Genomic DNA, 18,273 nt, shown 5'->3' on the forward strand with positions numbered 1-18,273 from the left:
CAGATGCGCCTCCGCACCTCCCTGCAGGTAGTTCCCCACGTTCACGCAGCTCTGCAGGTTACTGAGGAGCGTCACTGGCATCCCCATTAGTGGTTTTCCATGTTCGGCGTCGCGGCCCCTCCACTGTGCAGAGCCAGCAGGTGGCCCCTCCCTGCTCCGTCTCCTGATCTCTTAGACATCGCGGCCGTGGGTTTGGGTCGTCAGTATCCCGTGTTGATGTTATTATGGCTGTGGGGTAAACGGCTGCATCTCGTTCCTCATACAGCTTTGTTCTTTTTTCCTGGGAGTAATCCTTGTCTCTTTTTGTCTGCTAAGTTTCGGTATCTTTATCAGTAATTCCTCCCCAAACTCTCCAGAAAAACTGAGCTCCTGGTAGAATCAGGTAGTCTGTTAGTTACGGCCTCGCCCTTCTCTTGGCAGCGTCCCCCCGGACGTCCCAGTGCACCCCACGGAGACGGACAGCATCCTGGCCCGCGTGCTTTCCTGTTCTCCACTGACCTGGGGTCGTCGGGCGCCTCCTCCCGTAGCTTCCGGGAAGTACGGGGTTTGTGGCCTTGTGCGATGGACGGTGGCCTGTGCATGGAGGTCTCTAGGCTGGAAACAGATTTCACCTGAAATCTCTTTATTTTTTTTTAATGATTCTATTTATTTATTCATGAGAGACACAGAGAGAGGCAGAGGCACAGGCAGAGGGAGAAGCAGGCTCCATGCAGGGAGCCGGATGTGGGGCTCATCTGGGTCCTCGGGGTCATGCTCTGGGCCGGAGGCAGATGCTCAACCCCTGAGCCCCCCGGGGCACCTCTGTGAAGATCTTTAAACAAAAAATATTCCTGACGCCGGTTTTCCAGAACAATTAACCATATAGAAAACTGGTCTGCATACTTGGTTCTGTGATCATGTTTCCCTCAGTATTTCCAAGTGTTTATAAAAAAATGTCTCCTGGGCAGCCCTGGTGGTGCAGCGGTTTGGCGTCACCTGCAGCCTGGGGTGTGATCCTGGAGTCCCGGAATCGAGTCCTGCATCGGGCTCCCTGCATGGAGCCTGCTTCTCTTCCTTGCCTGTGTCTCTGCCTCTCTCTCTGTGTCTATGAATAAATAAATAAAATCTTTAAAAAAAAAATGTCTCCCCTGCAGTTCCTCGAGGTTTGGCGGACTTCCTTGTGTTTTGATGGAGGTAGGATGAAAGCTGGTACTCGGGAGGCACCTGCTGTCATGGCTGGAGGGTTTACGGGTCGGGCGCTCCCGTGCGCCCTGTGGCCCTCCCGTAGCCCTCGTGGGGTCAGACCTGGCGCCAGCGCAGGTCCGGGCTCCAGCTGGTGATTCTGGGTGTGCAGTGCTGTGTCTCTTCCCTTAACACTCCCTCATCTTTAACTGGTGTGAGTTAAAATTTCAATCATAAGATTAGGGACACAATCATAACCCACTGTGCATTTGTCAGCCAGTTATCAACATTTGCTGACCTTTTGTTTAAAATATTTCACGGTTTCCATGACCTATAAATACACTTGAGCATGCATCTCTGATGTGTGAAGGGCCCTTAAAAAGTAAGTCTCACTGCCTTTGTTTACCTGAGAAAATTAACGGTGATTCCATAATGATCTAGAACCCAGCATCCCAAGAGGGCCACGCAGCATTGGCTCATCCCATCTCCCGAGTCCCCGTCCGTCTGTGACCTTCGTCTTCTTCCCTCTTCCGCCGTCTTGATGTTGAGGAAGCCGTGTGTGTCGCGCTGTGCAGGTTTGGCTGGTGGCTCCGTGGCGTCCTCCCGTGCCCGTGGGGGCTGCTGCGTGGACGTGCTGTGTTCGCAAGGACCCTGCGGCCGGGGCTGCTCTGGCGGGGGCTGGCCTGCCGTCTCCGCGGGAGGCACGCGGTGTCTCTCCTGCCCCGATTCCGTGAGGCCGCACCTGTTCTGAGTCCACGTTTGCTCCCACCGGATAGTCCAGTGATGTCCGCATCCTCTCGTCAGGTGCCTGCACATGGGACATGTTTCCAATGACCTCGTTCCCCTTCTCTTCGCATCGGCTTCAGTTCTGTGAATAGGAGCTTGCTCTGCACCATTTGTTCCTTGAAATTAGGACCAGATTATTTGACTGATTTTTTTCCCCCCTTTGTGAGTTTTCAGGGTCCTGAGCTGCTCCAAGAGCTCGCATTGGCCGTCAATGAAGGTCTTTTCAAAGAGTCATTGGGAACTAAGGGCCATCTTTGTGTTAAATACATTTCAGTGAGTTTCTGTCATTTTTCATTTCGACGCTCTCACTGCCCCATCAGCAGTGACATGATGCTTTCTGACCCCAGAGGGTGTCGCGGCCCATGTCCTGCCGGTGGTTCCTTCCTCCCAGGAGGATGGTCATTAACGTAGCCGCAGGCCAGGGGCCGGGGACACTGCGTGTGCACTGTCATGTTTGGGCCATTTTCACGGAACACAGCTGGAAACATTTTTTGGAAAGAGAAAAATTATGAGTTTGTACCTATGATTCAAATTGGAATTTTTTTTAAGTTAGCCACTCTGATTTTATATTTCTTTATCATTACTTTTTTCTTGGTTTCCAGCCGTGTAACAAAACTGCTTTTAGTTTTCCTCTCGTTACATACACGACGACCTCAGGTTGCCTGTCGGTAGTAATACCTGAACGCAGTTGGCTTTCTTTGTGGATTTTTTGGTCTGTATTACGTGACCCGCTAGGGAGATACAGCCGAAATACTGTGGGAATAGATGCTAACTTTCCTGTTTGTCCTTTCGTTCTTTCTGGGGGAAAAAAGTACATGCTGTTTTTTATGTAATATAGTTTTATTATTTTTTAAAAATACTTAATATATTTAAATATATTTAATGTATGACTTTAAATTTTTATATTTGACATCTGGAAACATGAATCCTTACACCTTTTTTAATGGCTTTTCTTACTGAAATGGCAGGGTCCTGTAAACATGGTCTTGCACTGCTTTTTCTTGGAATCTCACGTTCTGGAGGTCACTCCTTACCGTAGGCATCATCATCCCTGTGGACAGCTGCGTGGCACTCTGTGGGGTGGGCTGCTGGCCTGCTCAGCCAGCCCCACACGCTCATCTTCCCTTTAAGCTCTGAGGACACACTTTCACGTGGGAACACCTGCTGTGGGACTGGCGTGTGCCTGAGACCTCGAGGTGCTGAAGTTCCCTCTGCAGTGTGCTTACCTGGGGACTCGAGGCTCAGGAGCGGTGTGCATGAAACGAATTTGGCTCATAAGCACCCTAAACCAACCGCTCTTGATGGAAATCTTGAAAGTCTTTAAAATTACTGCACAATCTAGGGATGTTTTTGTTACTGTGTTTAATTCTGATTTTCCTGTGTCTTCCCTGAATGTTCGGTGCCAGGCAGCTCTTTAACGAAGGTTTACTCTGCTTTCTCGGAGCCTCGGCTTACAGTATGGGAAAGCCAAAGCGATAGCAGGCCCGTGTTAACCGTAAGCTGGGTTTTCCTCCGTGTTCATGGAGGGTGAACGTTTTTTTTCTACTGAGAAAAGTGCATCAGTGTCTAACTTCTTGCTGTTGCGGATCTTCAGTGTGTCCCTGAGACTCGTACGTCACTAACCGTGATACTCTCTGGCTCAGGTGCTCTGCCTTACTCGATACGGGTCCTGTTGGAAGCTGCTGTGCGGAACTGTGATGGCTTCCTGATGAAAAAGGAGGACGTCATGAACATTTTAGACTGGAAGACCAAACAAAGCAGTGTCGAAGTGCCCTTTTTCCCTGCCCGTGTCCTACTTCAAGATTTTACGTGAGTAATAGAGTATTTCCTTCTGAAAATTCAGACTGCCTGATACTTGGCTCTTTTTAATTCTGAAGATGAGTTTGTAAGTGTAAAGAATTGTCCTTTCTAAACTTAAAGCAGTTCATTAAAAATTAGGCACTCGTTTCTTACCCTCTCTACTGAAAACCCGCTGTTGTTGGAGTCGGCCTGCTTGCCGTCTCCGCGAGCGGGCCTCTCAGACGTAGCTCGTGCAAAGCCTAACCGCCCCACTGCCGTCCCCATCCTCATCTGTGCCGTCACAGGACATGCCCCGTAGCCTCCAGCGTAGGGCGGGAACGTGAGGATTAGTCGTGACTCGTGACTCCCTTCTTTCCTTCCCACCTCATCCAGTCTGTCGGCAAGCTCTGAGGACTTGACCTTGACACGTGTCCTGAGCCCAGGCACCTCTTACCATCTGCACCGCCACCCCGGTGCTGGTCCTGTGCTCTTCCCGCTCGACTGCCGCTGTTAGAGTCTCTAGCTGGTTCCCCTGCTTGCACACTGACCATCTGTAGTTGTCTTTTCACAGCAGATCACGTGACTTAATTCAGACTGTCAGCCAGAGCCTTGCCGTTCCCCTGTACGCCAGGGGAGCATCCATCACACTTAGAATAAAATCCAAACCATAGCCTGAACCACGTAGCCTGATCTGAGTGTCCAGGAATGGACCGTGGGGAGAGTTAACCTTTAACTGAGTTTTGAAGGGGCTGTAGGAGAGTTAGCTAGATAAATAGAGCATCCCTCTCACCCACCCACCAAAATCTGGTTTGTATGCCACTGTTGCTTATGCCCTGTGCACGCTGCTGCTGCAGTACGTAGGATGCTGTTCTGTGGTCGCGACTACATCTTCCCTGCAAACTCCTGTCTCTTACCAGCCTGTCCCATGGTGTCTGGAGGCATGTTCGTCTAGTCGAGAGCTTGGGGTCGTTGAACGCACTGGGAGGGAGCGGGTATCATAAAATTTAAGACAGGGAGAGAATTCTGTAGATAGTTTTTGAAGTTTTCTCATGCCTCTAAAAGTCATCTGTTGTGGTGTTTGTGGCACATCTGTCCCTGAGCACACAGGTTCTCAGGTAACAAGGCTAATTCTCATTAAACCAGGAGACATCGAACTCTGGAAAACAGGTGCATAATCTAACATGAGTGCAAACTAGAAAGGGATATTTTTAGATATGAGAGTGAATAAGTATATTAATTACTTGAGTGTAAGGAACAATTCAAACCATAATTTCATCATTTTTCACTTTTTAGTGGAATACCAGCAATGGTGGATTTTGCTGCTATGAGGGAGGCAGTGAAGATTCTTGGAGGTGACCCTAGGAGAGTCCACCCTGCCCGTCCGACAGATCTCACAGTTGACCATTCTTTACAGATTGACTTCAGTAAATGGTACATTAATAGGATAGAGATATTTGTGAAGGCAGCAGCGAGGAGCCAGCAACAACTGGGTGGGGCAAAGGGAGTAGAGACAGTTCCTGCCTGGGTGAAGGCTGCCACATTTAGGATCCACTGATCTATAAAAAGACCTGGTGGAATTCACGTATTGATGAATTTTTTTAACAGAGTCTGAATTTAAAATGGTATTCATGTTTGTTAATCTCTGCTCCCATTTTGGATAGAAATGTATGAGCCTAGAACCTGTTCCGTGGAGCAAGTTCATCTTCAGTATCTTTTATTTTTTAACCTACTTGCCTTTGAGAGAGAATCTAAAGACGGGAGCGATGAATGTCTTTAATTGGGGATTAAAATCATAGTGCTTTCTCGGGCGCCTTGGAGGCGCCGCGTTTGAGCATCTGCCTGCAGCCCAGGGTGTGACCCCAGGGTCCCGGGATCAAGTCCCGTGTTGGGCTCCCCGCATGGAGCCTGCTTTTCCCTCTGCCTGTGTCTCTGCTTCTCTCTCTGTCGCTCATGGATAAATAGATACGGTCTTTAAAAAAAAAATCATAATGCTTACTTTAAAAAAATTATATTTTTCCTTATGCTGAAATACATTTCTTCTGTTTAAAAGGTCCCTGTGACTGGGGTTAAACTAGATAAGACCTAAATTCTCTTGTGCTCTTTCGCATGGACCTAGACACAGTTGTGCCAGCACACGGGTGCTTTCACCCTCTAGATTAGCACTGTGGTTCTGTGCAGCTTTTAAGTTACTACCTGGGGAAAAAAAAACATTTAGGTGCTTGATAAGTTATTTAAATTGTCATAGAAGTATATGAAAATGATTTCCTTGGGCACGTAGAATTGTGTTTTCATCTCCATAAGTTTAAATTACCTATTTGTTCTTTTGTAATCTGAGTTTTGCTTTTGAAACCTGAGTTAAATGCTGTATTATCGTGTGAGCAACATTTAGCTAGTTCCAGATAACATTGCCAAGTGTGTGCTTTTTGAAAAGCTAAATTTCTGTCATTTTTAAATGGCTTTATTCTGTTTCCTTTTTTGGCATGCTAGTGCAATACAGAATGCTCCGAATCCTGGAGGTGGTGACCTGCAGAAAGCAGGAAAACTCTCTCCACTCAGAGTGCAGCCTAAGAAGCTTCCCTGCAGAGGCCAGACTACCTGCCGTGGATCCTGCGACTCTGGAGAGCCGGGCCGAAACTCAGGGAAATTGTCTTCACAGATTGAGAACACGCCCATTCTCTGTCCTTTTCATTTGCAACCAGTGCCTGAGTATGGGATTTTTAAAAAATACTTATCATTGCCAGGTTATTTTTCAGTTAGAAAAACCCCATTTGTCCTCTGTCCGCTCCTGCTCCGTATGATGGACGTAGCTTCTTCACACCTGCAGACGTGTGTGTCCTACTTTCCTGAACGAAGTCAGTTAAGACTTCATCCTAAACAAAGTCTGAATCCCGCTGTTTCATTTCCTTAGGAAGAAAACCTTAAGATTTTTCTAGAAGTATATTTAATTTTTGGACTAATACAGAAAGATGGGATTTTATCTTAAACTCTGAATTTTTTATTTTAGTGAATCTGTACCTTTCACATGCTCTTTATTCATTCACATTTCTTTTGTGAATTCTCTATTTATTTATAGCTTTAGCTTTTCTCTTACTAGGTTTCTTGTTTTTTCCAATTTCATGAGGAGCTTGGTGTTAAGAATATTATAATCTAAAAAGCCCTCTTAGGTAAGCAATTGCCTAGATGCTGCTCTGGGAAGCAGTGAATCTGCTCAAGAATTCTGTTCTGAGGAGTTGGTACAGCTACTTGTGCCAGTTGTTAGGGTACCTGTTCACATTCAAGATGGACATCTCTTCTTACACACAAATCAATTTCCCGAAAAGGAAGACTTACTGATTCAAATACCGTGGATTTATTTTTAATTAAAAATGCAATCTGATGCAACATTTCCCCTCAGTTTTGACTCCAAATCACACAGAATTTGGATGAGTTGGACTGTGGTCCCCGCCTATAGGAAAATAGTGGCCCTCTCCTGTGTGCTTTGGCGCGTCCGTATCCATTACGGACCCAACAGGAAATGGCAAGGTGGGAGGTTGAGAGTATACGTTTGGCCCTTGAAATTGATGCCCAATTGGAAGTGGGGTTCTGAGCTAGCAAATGAGGGGCACTTTACGGTCCTCGCCGTGGAGAGGCACAGTAATCGCGCTGGCTCCGGATAGCCGTGCTCCCAGAGTCCTGAGGAAAATCTCCTCGAGATAACGCTGTGGCTTCAGGGGATCACTCAGCAATGAATTAGTCTAGTAATCTTTGTGGGTTTTTTTTTTTTTTTTTAAGTTGACATGTAAACAGCTGTAACTGGACCCTGGAGGACACAGTATAATTTTAGTCATACTGACATCCTAGTCAGCACTTGATTACCAGCTGGCAGGTGAAATAAACAGCCTAAAACCATTTTTTAAATGTCCATTAGATCTTCCTAAAAGTGGCACAAGTGCTGACTGTTTTGAGGTGGATTGTTTTTACCTTAGTTTAGGTAATGCACATAAAATGTGCCTATAATCTATACGAAGTAAGCTCCTTATACGTAAAATAGTGCTTTCCACTACAAGCATTTTGCCCAAAGCTTTCTAGACATGAAGTGACGTTGCACCATTGGCCCCGTGCTCTGTCCGTGCCCGGCGCCCCGCTGAACTGGCACCGGCGCAGGCGGGAGGCAGCGCATGTGCATGTTGACGTGCACACTCTGCCCTCTTCTGGCGGGGGACGTTGATGGGGGTACGTTGATGGGGGTTGCAGTGTTCCTGATAGCTTCAGTCGGCTCGCTTGCGCCGTGTGTTAATGCAGTGTGGGGCCTGGGGATGGAGGAGCTCCGGAGAGAGCTGCCTACCATGCTGTTGAAAGCAGAACTTCCTTGTGGGAAGAAAACAGGATTCTGAGAAGTCTGTCTAGTAAACTGCCATTCCGGGAATTTTTACAATGTGCTTGTGTGTGCGTCAGAATGAATACTTAGAAATAAGTTTTTTCTGTGATGCGTACGTTTAATGCCGGCCCTTCTTCCTTTTAGACCTGAAACAGTGTTAAAAAACCAAGAAGTAGAATTTGGCAGAAATCGAGAGAGGCTTCAATTTTTCAAGGTACAAATGATCTGGAGGAAATTTTTACACTGAAATTCACACAATATTGATAAGTATACTTTTTATACCCTTTAAATTAGTAGTTTTTAAATGCTTTGTGGTAGTAGAACGTTTTCTTCCTTCAGATAAAATCTTGTTGGAAAAAAAAATTATAAAATAAAGTCTTGTTGGAAACCCCAGTATATAAAACAGAATGAGACTCAGTGGCTGCCATTCAAGGTTGCTGGGAAGGCCTGTGCCTGGGTCCCCCTTCCTGTCCACCAGGCCTTAGGGCACAGTTGAAAACTACCACTTATCTGGACTATTGGAACAATTCTCTCTGACTTAATTTTGCCTTAATAATCTGCAAAATGAGTATGTTTAGAGTTAGTCTCAATGCTTGTCTCTGTGTATACTGTCAAGTTTGATCATTTGGAACATCAGTAAAATATTTTTAGTGTCAATATTTGTATTTTTATTGTGAGCCCACATTGATATAGTAATGCTTGGATTTCTTGAATTTAAACATAATATAGTGGAGTTCAAGAGTTTTTAAGAACGTGGCTGTAATCCCTCCTGGAACTGGAATGGCTCATCAAGTAAACTTGGAGTATTTGTCGAGAATGGTTTTTGAAGAAGACGACCTCCTCTTCCCAGACAGTGTGGTTGGCACAGATTCTCATATAACCATGGTGAATGGTTTGGGGATTCTGGGGTGGGGTAAGTAAACCACTAAATGTACTTCCCTTTGGGGGGACCTGGCATCAGGAACGTTCTAAAGGAACATAAGTAGCAGGTCTTCGTAGCGGTTCCTCTAGAAAAGCAGCAACAAGATGCCCCGGGTGTTCACAGAGTGACTGTAGTTGACGTGGTTCCTCCCGTGCTCGAGTCCACATTCGTCAGGACTCCACACCCCTTGCATTCCAGGCCAAGGCCCTTGACGGCCCACGGCCTCTGGCTGTTCACTCACACTTGTCTCAGAGTCCGGGGCTTCCCCAGTGGGCTGTGTTGTTAGGTCCCCTGGCTTGGTCCAGGCTGTTCCCTCCAGCGGAACACGCATACTCTCTACGGGTTGTTGACCGTCTTGTCTTCATTGTTAGACTCAACTGCTTGAGGTTCACAGGTTCTGGGGTCTGTTCACATCTGTGTGTTGAGCACAATACAGTACTCGGTGTAATAAATACTAAACGTTCATTGAATTTAATGGAAAGGTAGGGGATCCCTGGGTGGCACAGCAGTTTGGCGCCTGCCTTTGGCCCAGGGCGCGATCCTGGAGACCTGGGATCGAGTCCCACGTCGGGCTCCCGGTGCATGGAGCCTGCTTCTCCCTCTGCCTGTGTCTCTGCCTCTCTCTCTCTCTCACTGTGTGCCTATCATAAATAAATAAAATTTAAAAAATAAAAAGATAAAAAAATAAAATAAAATAATGGAAAGGTAAACGCCAGGTTTTTCTCAACCCCGTGAGTGGAGCCCGTCTTCTGAGGAGCCTTGGGTCCCTGTCCACAGTAACAGCGGCAGTGTGGCGGCTCTGTGGGGTCTTTGTCAGTAAGACAGCCTCATGGAGCATTTGGGGATTTTGATGTTGCAAGAGAACCTACGTTACCTTTAAATGTGCTGTGCTCACCGTCTGTCTTTGTCCCTCCAGGGGTTGGCGGCATTGAAACCGAAGCAGTAATGCTTGGTCTGCCAGTTTCTCTCACACTCCCGGAGGTGGTTGGATGTGAGTTGAGCGGCTCGTCAAACCCTTTTGTCACATCCATAGATGTCGTGCTTGGCATTACAAAGGTAATTGTGCCAATCATGTGACGTAGTGGACGTTAAGTACAGGGCCCCTCGAGGGCGAGGTTTGGGTCCGCGCTGCGTGCTCTGTGCTCTCGCCTTCTTGGCCGTGGCCTTGTAGTGACCATCACAGGAGCGGCCGCACACGCAGAACCCTCCCTGGGGGTTACTTACTAGCGTAAGTACAGACACGCCTGTGGGTGGTGGTCCCTTGACCTGTTAACTCGTTCAGTCCTCAGTACGAGCCTGGAAGAGTGCTCCCGTGACCACCCCCATTTCAGTTCCAAGAAAACAGGCACCGTCAGGCTCTATGCCTTGGCTGAGGGTCACCTGGCTGAGCACTGGGGGTGCACCAGGACGAGCCTGGGCTCCCGGCCCTTACGCCTGTTGACCGTGTGATTAGAGAATCATGTTTAGGAAAAGTGCGTCTCCTTTAATTGTTTGCCCTCTAAAAGCCATTCACTGGAGAATAATGGACTGTTAGAAATGTGGAAGTGTCAAGATTTTCTGTTTCGCTGTTTTAACACTTTAACGGATTATATAAAAACTTTTCTGAATTTTTAAAACATTGGTTGTATACATTTAATACATGTATGCTAGAGTTTCCTAGTGAACAGTAATTTGTAACTCTCCTAAATTTCTGGTTTTCACTAACTCTTTGAATAGGAGTAAGTCCATTTTGTTTAAATAAACGAGAGTGGGCAATATCCCACCTGCACCTCCAGCTTGGATTCTGGAGTCTCTACCTTGGTTAGATTATTGATCCGAAGACTCTCCAGATTCTCTGCAGAGAAAGAAATGGTCCAGCCGCCCGGTCAGCATTTAGTACGGACCCACGGACCCTCTTCCCTAATTGAGAACATACTGACGCCTTGCAGAAGTGATTGATCCCGTGTATGGTGCTGGAAGATTCAGAAGTTAAATTGAGAATTGCAGGGTTGTTCTAAAGGAAAGAAGTATGTTTTCAGAGAACTCTGTGCTTCCTTTGGATGACCTGAAAATTAGTGCAACTTTTTAGGCCCCCGGCTATAATTTTTTATAACAAGATCACAGGTCTATTTAAAAAATGTGGCATATTGGTACAAACATTAAATCTATCATGAAGTTTACATTTAATAAATGTTTTTCCTCCTGGGGTTCTGTCCTATTCATGATCTTTACGGATTAATCCTGTATCAGTTTTCAAAACGTATATTGTGGCACCTCATGGATTTGTTGAAACAGCCTTAACTTTAGTCTAAAAATGTTGTTCTGATCCTCGGAACTGTAACTGGGTATAAAGAAGCAACTTAGCCTTTTACAAAAGAATGGATCAAATGGCCGGTAGCGCCTCTGCACTGTTGGGGCTGGGTGTTCCTTGCGGGTTCAGGGTAGTCTTGTACGGTGACCTCCCTAGGCTTCTCTTGCCCCAGGCGGAGGCCGTGCTGGGGGTGGGGGGGTAGCTCTGGTTTGCTGAGCCGCCGTTGTGGTTACCTGGTAATAACTCAGAAATGTGACTTTCCAAGGACACGTGAAATCTTGTCTAAATGACATTAACCAAGAGGGAGTGATGCTGTAAATATGTGGACTGGGGTTGGAATTTGAAGAGTTTTTATAGCCAGTACATCTTTTTTAAATTAAATGTACAGTTTCATGAGTATGTTAGTATTTCATTAAATCTTAAGATGCCATCAGTGGTTAGAAGCAGCCCTGGTTCATGTCTGCTAAGAAAGAAGAAAGGCTGCCAGCTAACACGCAGTGTCCAGTCTGAGGTCCACCTCGACGTCAGAGACGTTCACGTGTGGATCTAGCCATTTTCACTCGTAAGCCGTCTCCGCCCTGCCTGACGGTGACATGGGGCCAGTCTTCTGTGGACTGTCTTAAAATACCTGCAAACCCAGAGTGAGTTGATGTGTGTGATAAGAACCACAGGGAACCTCTTTCATCCGTTGTCACTGTTAGGGGTTAAAAATTAGAGTTTGTTCTTTTCAGAGATTCCATGCCAATCTTACTAATTTTGTGTGCGTTTCTGTGTATCCCTTTATATAGCACCTCAGGCAAGTAGGAGTGGCTGGAAAGTTTGTTGAGTTTTTTGGAAGTGGAGTTTCACAGTTATCTATAGTGGATCGGACCACAATAGCAAACATGTGTCCAGAATATGGTGCTATCCTCAGCTTTTTCCCTGTTGACAATGTGACTTTAAAACATTTAGAACATACAGGTAAGAAGATGAAAGATCATTAGGGTAACTGTGTTACACGTCCAGTGTGTCTGTCTGAATAAACAACTACCTCGTGCATGGTATTCAATGTTCAGGAAGTTATCTTATTTTGAAACAGTGGCTCTCACATGAACTGCCTCAGGTGTCTTTAGAGTGTTGTGCCCTTTAAACCTCATCCCTCCCGTGTGACCCATTTATAGTGATTTGAAGGAATTAGTGCAGCTGCTAGGCTTGGCCTCACTTCTTCCAGGATGCATGGCTGCCACACCGTAGCGATTGGGGCTGCAGTTTCATGGGAGGTGGGCTCGCGCGTCCTCACGGCTGTCCCCGTAACAGGAGTAGAGGAGCCATCTGACACGAGAGGCTGGGGATCGGTGCTCTGTCTAGAGACCATTGCTGAGCTAATCTCTGATCATAAGTACATTCAGGGGGTGTGTTCTATACTCTTCACTGGGGCAGCAGCTTTTATAAGTTAATAGGTCAAATGGCAAAATGGACAATGGTCTTTCGGAACATTGGAGGGAATGGTTCTCCTTGAACACAGAGCTTTTTATAAAGGGGATTGGGCCGGTAGGACATCTGAGAGAAGTGGCGGAGGTGCCTTCTCCCTTACGTGTTAATATGACTTGTGTCTTGATGATCTATTGCTCTGTAACAAATTACCCTAAAACTTAAAACAGCAATGATCATTATGACATGGTTTCCACGGGCAGTAGTGGAGGTGGCACAGCTAGCACAGCTGGTCTCTGCTCCGTGAAGCCCGGGTCCCGAGGGTCGCTCACCCCTCAGCAGGTGCCTCGCTGGGACTGTCCATCCCAACTCCCATGTGGACTTTCAGGGCGGGTGACCTGGGAGACAGAGCACCAGCCAGCCAGGAATTACATTGCTCGGGTCCGAGGGGTCGATTGTGCCTCTTGACTGAGGGATGGCATTGTCACGTTGTCAGAAGAACACGCAGCTCAGGGTCAGTGCCTGGGAAATACAGTCAGCCGCCACCACGTGCTTCCTTGAGGCTTGCAGAGAACTACCCGTAGTTAACACGTAGGTTCTTTTACCTTCTGGAAGATCTCGTCCACCCCTTTCTGCTCATGAAACTACCCCTAAGTTTCATTTTGGTTATTATATTGATATTAAAAAGTAATGAATGTCCTTTACGATGGGTGATAATTTATCGTATGCGAGCTTATTGATTTATCTTCTGCAAACTAGCAGAAGATAAGTGAGTTTTGTGAGTTTTATAGAACTGGCTCAGCATTCTTCATCTTGTCATTGAGTAACTTCTAAGGGGGGGGGCTAGTATGTATTTGATCAGGTGTCATGAAGGGTAAAACTTACTACTCTTGAGCAATATAAAGTAGTAATTTATAAAGCTATTCTGAGTACTTAGTAATGTGCAGTGTCTGTGTCTTGCTCTTTGGAATTCAGCACCCTCACCCCCAGGAGTTCAAAATTTCTTACTGTGTTTTTGTTATTAATCTTCTTTTTAGGTTTTGACAAAGCCAAACTCAAGTCAGTGGAAACATACCTTAAAGCTGTGAAATTGTTTCGACATGACCAGGATAATTCAGGAGAACCCGCGTACTCCCAGGTACGTGAGGAGCAGCCCCCTGGTCACCCAACCACCTGGGTCTGGATGCCGGCAGCTGTGCAGCCGTGGCCACTTGAGCCTCTCTGCCTCCATTTGCTCGGCTCTGAAACGAGAGGCTGTTCTGAATGGGTTAAATACGTTAGATAGATGTGTTAGAATGGTTTCAGGCACCCAGAAACTGCTCAATAAATGTCCACCGTCGTTAGTATTTAGCCAATTAATATTATTTGTGACTCTGCTTAGATTTTACTCATTAAGTTTACATAGATTTCTGTTAGTGAATTTTACAACATTTTATTAATCTAAATTTTTAATATTTAAAATACAAACTTGACTTTTAGTCTCTCACTCTAATCTTTTCTGCTTTATGATAAGAGCACCATGATGTGCTCTGTACCTGTCCATTCTGGTAACGTCTGCCTCTGGTTAGCGTCTGCATGCTGTCAAAATCATTATGAAAGGGCAGCCCCGGTGGCGCAGCAGTTTAGCGCCGCCTGCAGCCTGGGGTGTGAGCCTGGAGACCCGGGATCGAGTCCCGCGTCGGGCTCCCTGCATGGAGCCTGCTTCTCTGAGAACTCTGCCTGGGTCTCTGCCTCTCTCTCTCTCTCTCTTTCTCTCTCTCTCTCTCGTGTGTCTCATGAATGAATAAATGAAATCTTAAAAAAAAAAATCATTATGAAAGGGATTTACAGTTTTGTGACCTTAAATATTAAAGGTATTTTATAACCTGGCCAGTGTTTCCCATCTGTTGGGTATTTATACTGAAGTAAAATTCATTTTCAGGGAAGTTTGAATTTTAATGACATTCCTTTTCTTCTAAGAGTTATGATAAGCATCTAAAACACATTTGGTGGTGTTGTAGGTCTGGTTAACTGTTAAGCTATTTTCTTGGGTAGAAATCCATTTTTTCACCCAGCTTTATTTTTCTTCATAGCATGTGTCCCTGCCTGAAATCTGTTAATTTCTATACGTGTTTGCCTCTTCCCCCCACCAGAATGCAAGCAAGGTGCACAGGAGAGGAGCTTTGTCCCTGTGTTTAGTTCTGCACCTCCAGCCCCGAGAGCAGTGGCCGGCACGTTGCAGATGTGTTAGGTGGATCAACGGGTCCACCTAGGCGTAGTGAAGGCCAGTGTAGCACCCGCTGGAACTGAATTTGTGTGAACTCTGGGCAGATCTCCTAGCTTTACTCATTGTTTTCTGATCCTTTTCAGCTCTGTTTATTTTAGTGCTTTGTCCATTTTTTTTTTTTAAAGACATAAAGGGAAAGAATAAGAAAAAGGAAAAATCTTGCATTGTATAATAAAAAGAAAGAAACTTGTTTCTTAAGGATCTGACAAGATTTAAGAAAACTAAAACCCATTAGGATATTGATTTCAAGACAGTCTCATTTTAAATACGTAAAGACAGGGATCACCTGGATCCATGAAGTGAAAGCACATGCACAGCAGGTGTGGCAGTTACAATCGGTCAGGGTGGATGGCGCTGTTAAATATTGGTGAAGGCCACAGTGGATAGAAACTTGATTTGAACTGATTATACATAAAACGGACACAGGAAAATGGTAGAAATGTCAGAAGGAATGCACAGAAACCTAGTTGGGAGGTTGGGTTTTAAGAACATAACATTTTTTTAGCCAAGGAATGAAAGTAAGGTCTTGCTGGAGCCTGGCCAACTAGACACTCTGGAACCAGGAAGAGAAAAGTCCTCTGTCCTTCCAGCACCCTGTGTTGACCAGACTTCGCGCCATGCAGGCCCCCTCCGTTGTCACAAAGCAGGGAAGGGTGAATTTGGAGCCCAGGGGCAGAAGGCTGATAGCTGGCATAGGCATCTGCTGTGTTGTCGGGCATCTGTGACGACAGGGAAGAGAAATCGGAGCAACAGAGTATTCTGTGTGGGCAGTGTGGTTGGTGTGGGGCGGTGCACACACTGATCTGCCCTTTTAGCAAATGTTTGTATGTTCTGTTTCATAAATTAATCAAGATTGTTTTAAAATCTTTATTTCTGGGGGTGTGTGTATATCCCCATTACAACAAATGTGGCTGTACTCTGCTTCAGGAAGTAGCGCTAAATTGCTGTCTCTACCTGACAAATTCTGATTCTTTGTCTCTTTCTTCTTGTTTCCTAGGTGATCCGGATTCATCTGAATTCAATAGTTCCATCTGTCAGTGGTCCAAAGAGACCTCAGGATAGAGTTGCTGTGACGGACATGAAGCGTGACTTCCAAGCTTGCTTGAATGAAAAGGCAGGTTACTGCGCCGCCACCTTTGTCAGTATTCCTCGTGCCAAGTGGCCAGGGCCCAGGTGCTTCTTGTGCGGAGTGGCGAGGGCCCAGGTGCTTCTTTGCCGAGTGGTGGAGACCCGCAGGGGGGCCTGCACTCAGGCTGCTGCTGTGTTCACACGTGTGAGCGCACACCAGCAGCTGCCGGTGCCTTCCTGTCTGCAGTTGGTCAGTCATTGGTGAACTTGTGCCCGCACCCACGGTGAGGGTCAGATGTGACACGTGTCCATCGCACAGTCCTGATGTTGGTGCTCAGTGGTGTGTATGGCAGTGGCGCTCCTGTGGGGGACGGCCTGCACAGTGCGGTGTGCATCGTCACGCGAAGCACTGTTCTTGGAGTCCGTGGCCCCTTGGGTGAAACGCACTACACTGGGTTCTCGCTCCCATGAGGTCTGGTGACTGTACCTGGATAGCACGCGGCATCTGACTTTCAGCGTCTGTACTTCTGAGAATTGCTGACACTGCCTGTTCTGAGAACTTGTATCTGGTGCTCTTTCTGGAGCCTACCTTTTTATAATTTCTTAATTTTTGTTGGTGCCGCTGCTGTGCTAGTGTGGAGCATATCACAGCTGTGCAGTGTGACGTAGGATGGTGGGCGTCGCAGTTCCCGGCTCCCGGCCGGTCTCCGTCACGTGCTCTGCACGCACTCCGCCCGAGCATCCTGTAAATACAGCCGTCAGGGCCGTGTCCATGCCGAGTACCGAGAATGGGTAGTAGGAAGGCACGGGGAGCTGCAGAGCGTGAGACGGATCCCGGTAGTTAGGCCCGCCACAGGCTCCTGTTGCGACGGCCCGGAGTCCGGCTCCAGCGGAGGTCTGGCTGCAGGTGTCTCGCGCCTTCCCCGTCATCTGAGTCCGCGTTCCAAGCGTAAAACCACCTGTTGGGTCTGCTGTACTTTCTGCTGGTGTGTTTTTCTATTCGTACCCAGACTATTTGTGTTTCTGTGTACGTTTGCGTAGGTGGGATTTAAAGGGTTCCAGATTGCCGCTGAGAAGCAGAAGGATTACGTCTCTATTCGTTACGAAGGAAGCGAGTACACGCTGTCTCACGGGTCTGTGGTCCTGGCCGCGGTCACCAGCTGTACCAATAACTGTAACCCGTCCGTCATGCTCGCCGCAGGTAGGCTGTCCCTTTCCAAAGTCCCCTTCCTAGATTACCCATGGGTATTGGGATCGTGTTTGATATCGGAGACTTCCTGAGATTCTAATCGGGTCTAATGGAGCTTGAGGTTTGATTTTATGTTCTTGTGTTTTTACCACACAGAAGGTAAGTTCTTTTTATTATAATTTACATGTCTGTTAGTTTTAGGTCATTATTGCTGTTTCTGTTAAGCTAGAGCAGAGTTAATTAGCAGGTGTCTTGTTGGGTGATCACAGCCGTGCGGGACAGTCCACTGAGAACAGAAGGAAGTAAAAGATTGTTGACAAGGGTTGTAAAAGAACACAGTGTGTTGTATGTACATAGCACAGTCGATAATTGTATATAGTCTTGTGTAGCGAGTGCTGTTTATTATGATGGCCTGGTGGCTCAGTTAGTGATACGTGTTGTGTGTGCGTAATATTATTATATATCCTATTTTTCCCATGTGTTCATGATGCTGTGGCTTCGGGCTGTACTTGAATTCACAGTGTAAAGGCTGGTATATCAGTATAGTTTTTTATTTTAAATGAAACCAATTTATAGAGTAAAATGGACACGGTAACAACAGCAAATTCATGCGTTTGGACTTCGACCCTTAATGAGTTGCAGACTGACCTGCCGGGCACTGCCCTAACGCATCATTGTTTACCTTGCAGGTCTTCTGGCTAAAAAAGCCGTGGACGCTGGGCTGCATGTGAAACCGTACATAAGAACAAGTCTATCTCCAGGCAGCGGGATGGTTACACATTACCTCAGTTCCAGCGGAGTGTTACCGTATCTCAGTAAGCTCGGGTGAGTGGCGGTCACCGCTGGGTCGCTGCTGTGCATGTGGACCTGCAGATCCCGCAGTGATCGAAGCCGCTGTCAGAGCCTTTCATGGGCAAAGAGAAGTCGGGAAAAATAGGCTTTGGTACCTTGCGCTTACCACGCAGTCCGAGGCCCCTCCCTCAGCAGACGGGGCGGGGGAGGGGGCAGATTCAAGGAGCCGCCGCAGGACTGGTCTCTAGGACCC

At 46.7% G+C, this 18,273-nt stretch overlaps 1 protein-coding gene across 4 annotated transcripts in view; it reads left to right on the forward strand.

The window, feature by feature from the left end:
- Positions 1–18,273, forward strand: part of IREB2 (iron responsive element binding protein 2) — a 41,916-nt gene that overhangs the window by 12,000 nt on the left and 11,643 nt on the right. For all 4 annotated transcript variants that reach the window (XM_072749156.1, XM_072749158.1, XM_072749157.1 and 1 more), the window contains 11 exons: positions 3,591–3,756; positions 5,020–5,157; positions 6,214–6,432; positions 8,228–8,297; positions 8,813–8,996; positions 9,922–10,061; positions 12,084–12,255; positions 13,743–13,843; positions 15,969–16,085; positions 17,081–17,240; positions 17,918–18,053. In XM_072749156.1, the coding sequence (XP_072605257.1) occupies positions 3,591–3,756; positions 5,020–5,157; positions 6,214–6,432; positions 8,228–8,297; positions 8,813–8,996; positions 9,922–10,061; positions 12,084–12,255; positions 13,743–13,843; positions 15,969–16,085; positions 17,081–17,240; positions 17,918–18,053 (1,603 nt within the window). The remainder of the gene's footprint in view (positions 1–3,590; positions 3,757–5,019; positions 5,158–6,213; positions 6,433–8,227; positions 8,298–8,812; positions 8,997–9,921; positions 10,062–12,083; positions 12,256–13,742; positions 13,844–15,968; positions 16,086–17,080; positions 17,241–17,917; positions 18,054–18,273) is intronic.

The sequence above is a fragment of the Vulpes vulpes genome, chromosome 2, assembly GCF_048418805.1.
Source record: "Vulpes vulpes isolate BD-2025 chromosome 2, VulVul3, whole genome shotgun sequence".
NCBI lineage: Eukaryota > Metazoa > Chordata > Mammalia > Carnivora > Canidae > Vulpes > Vulpes vulpes.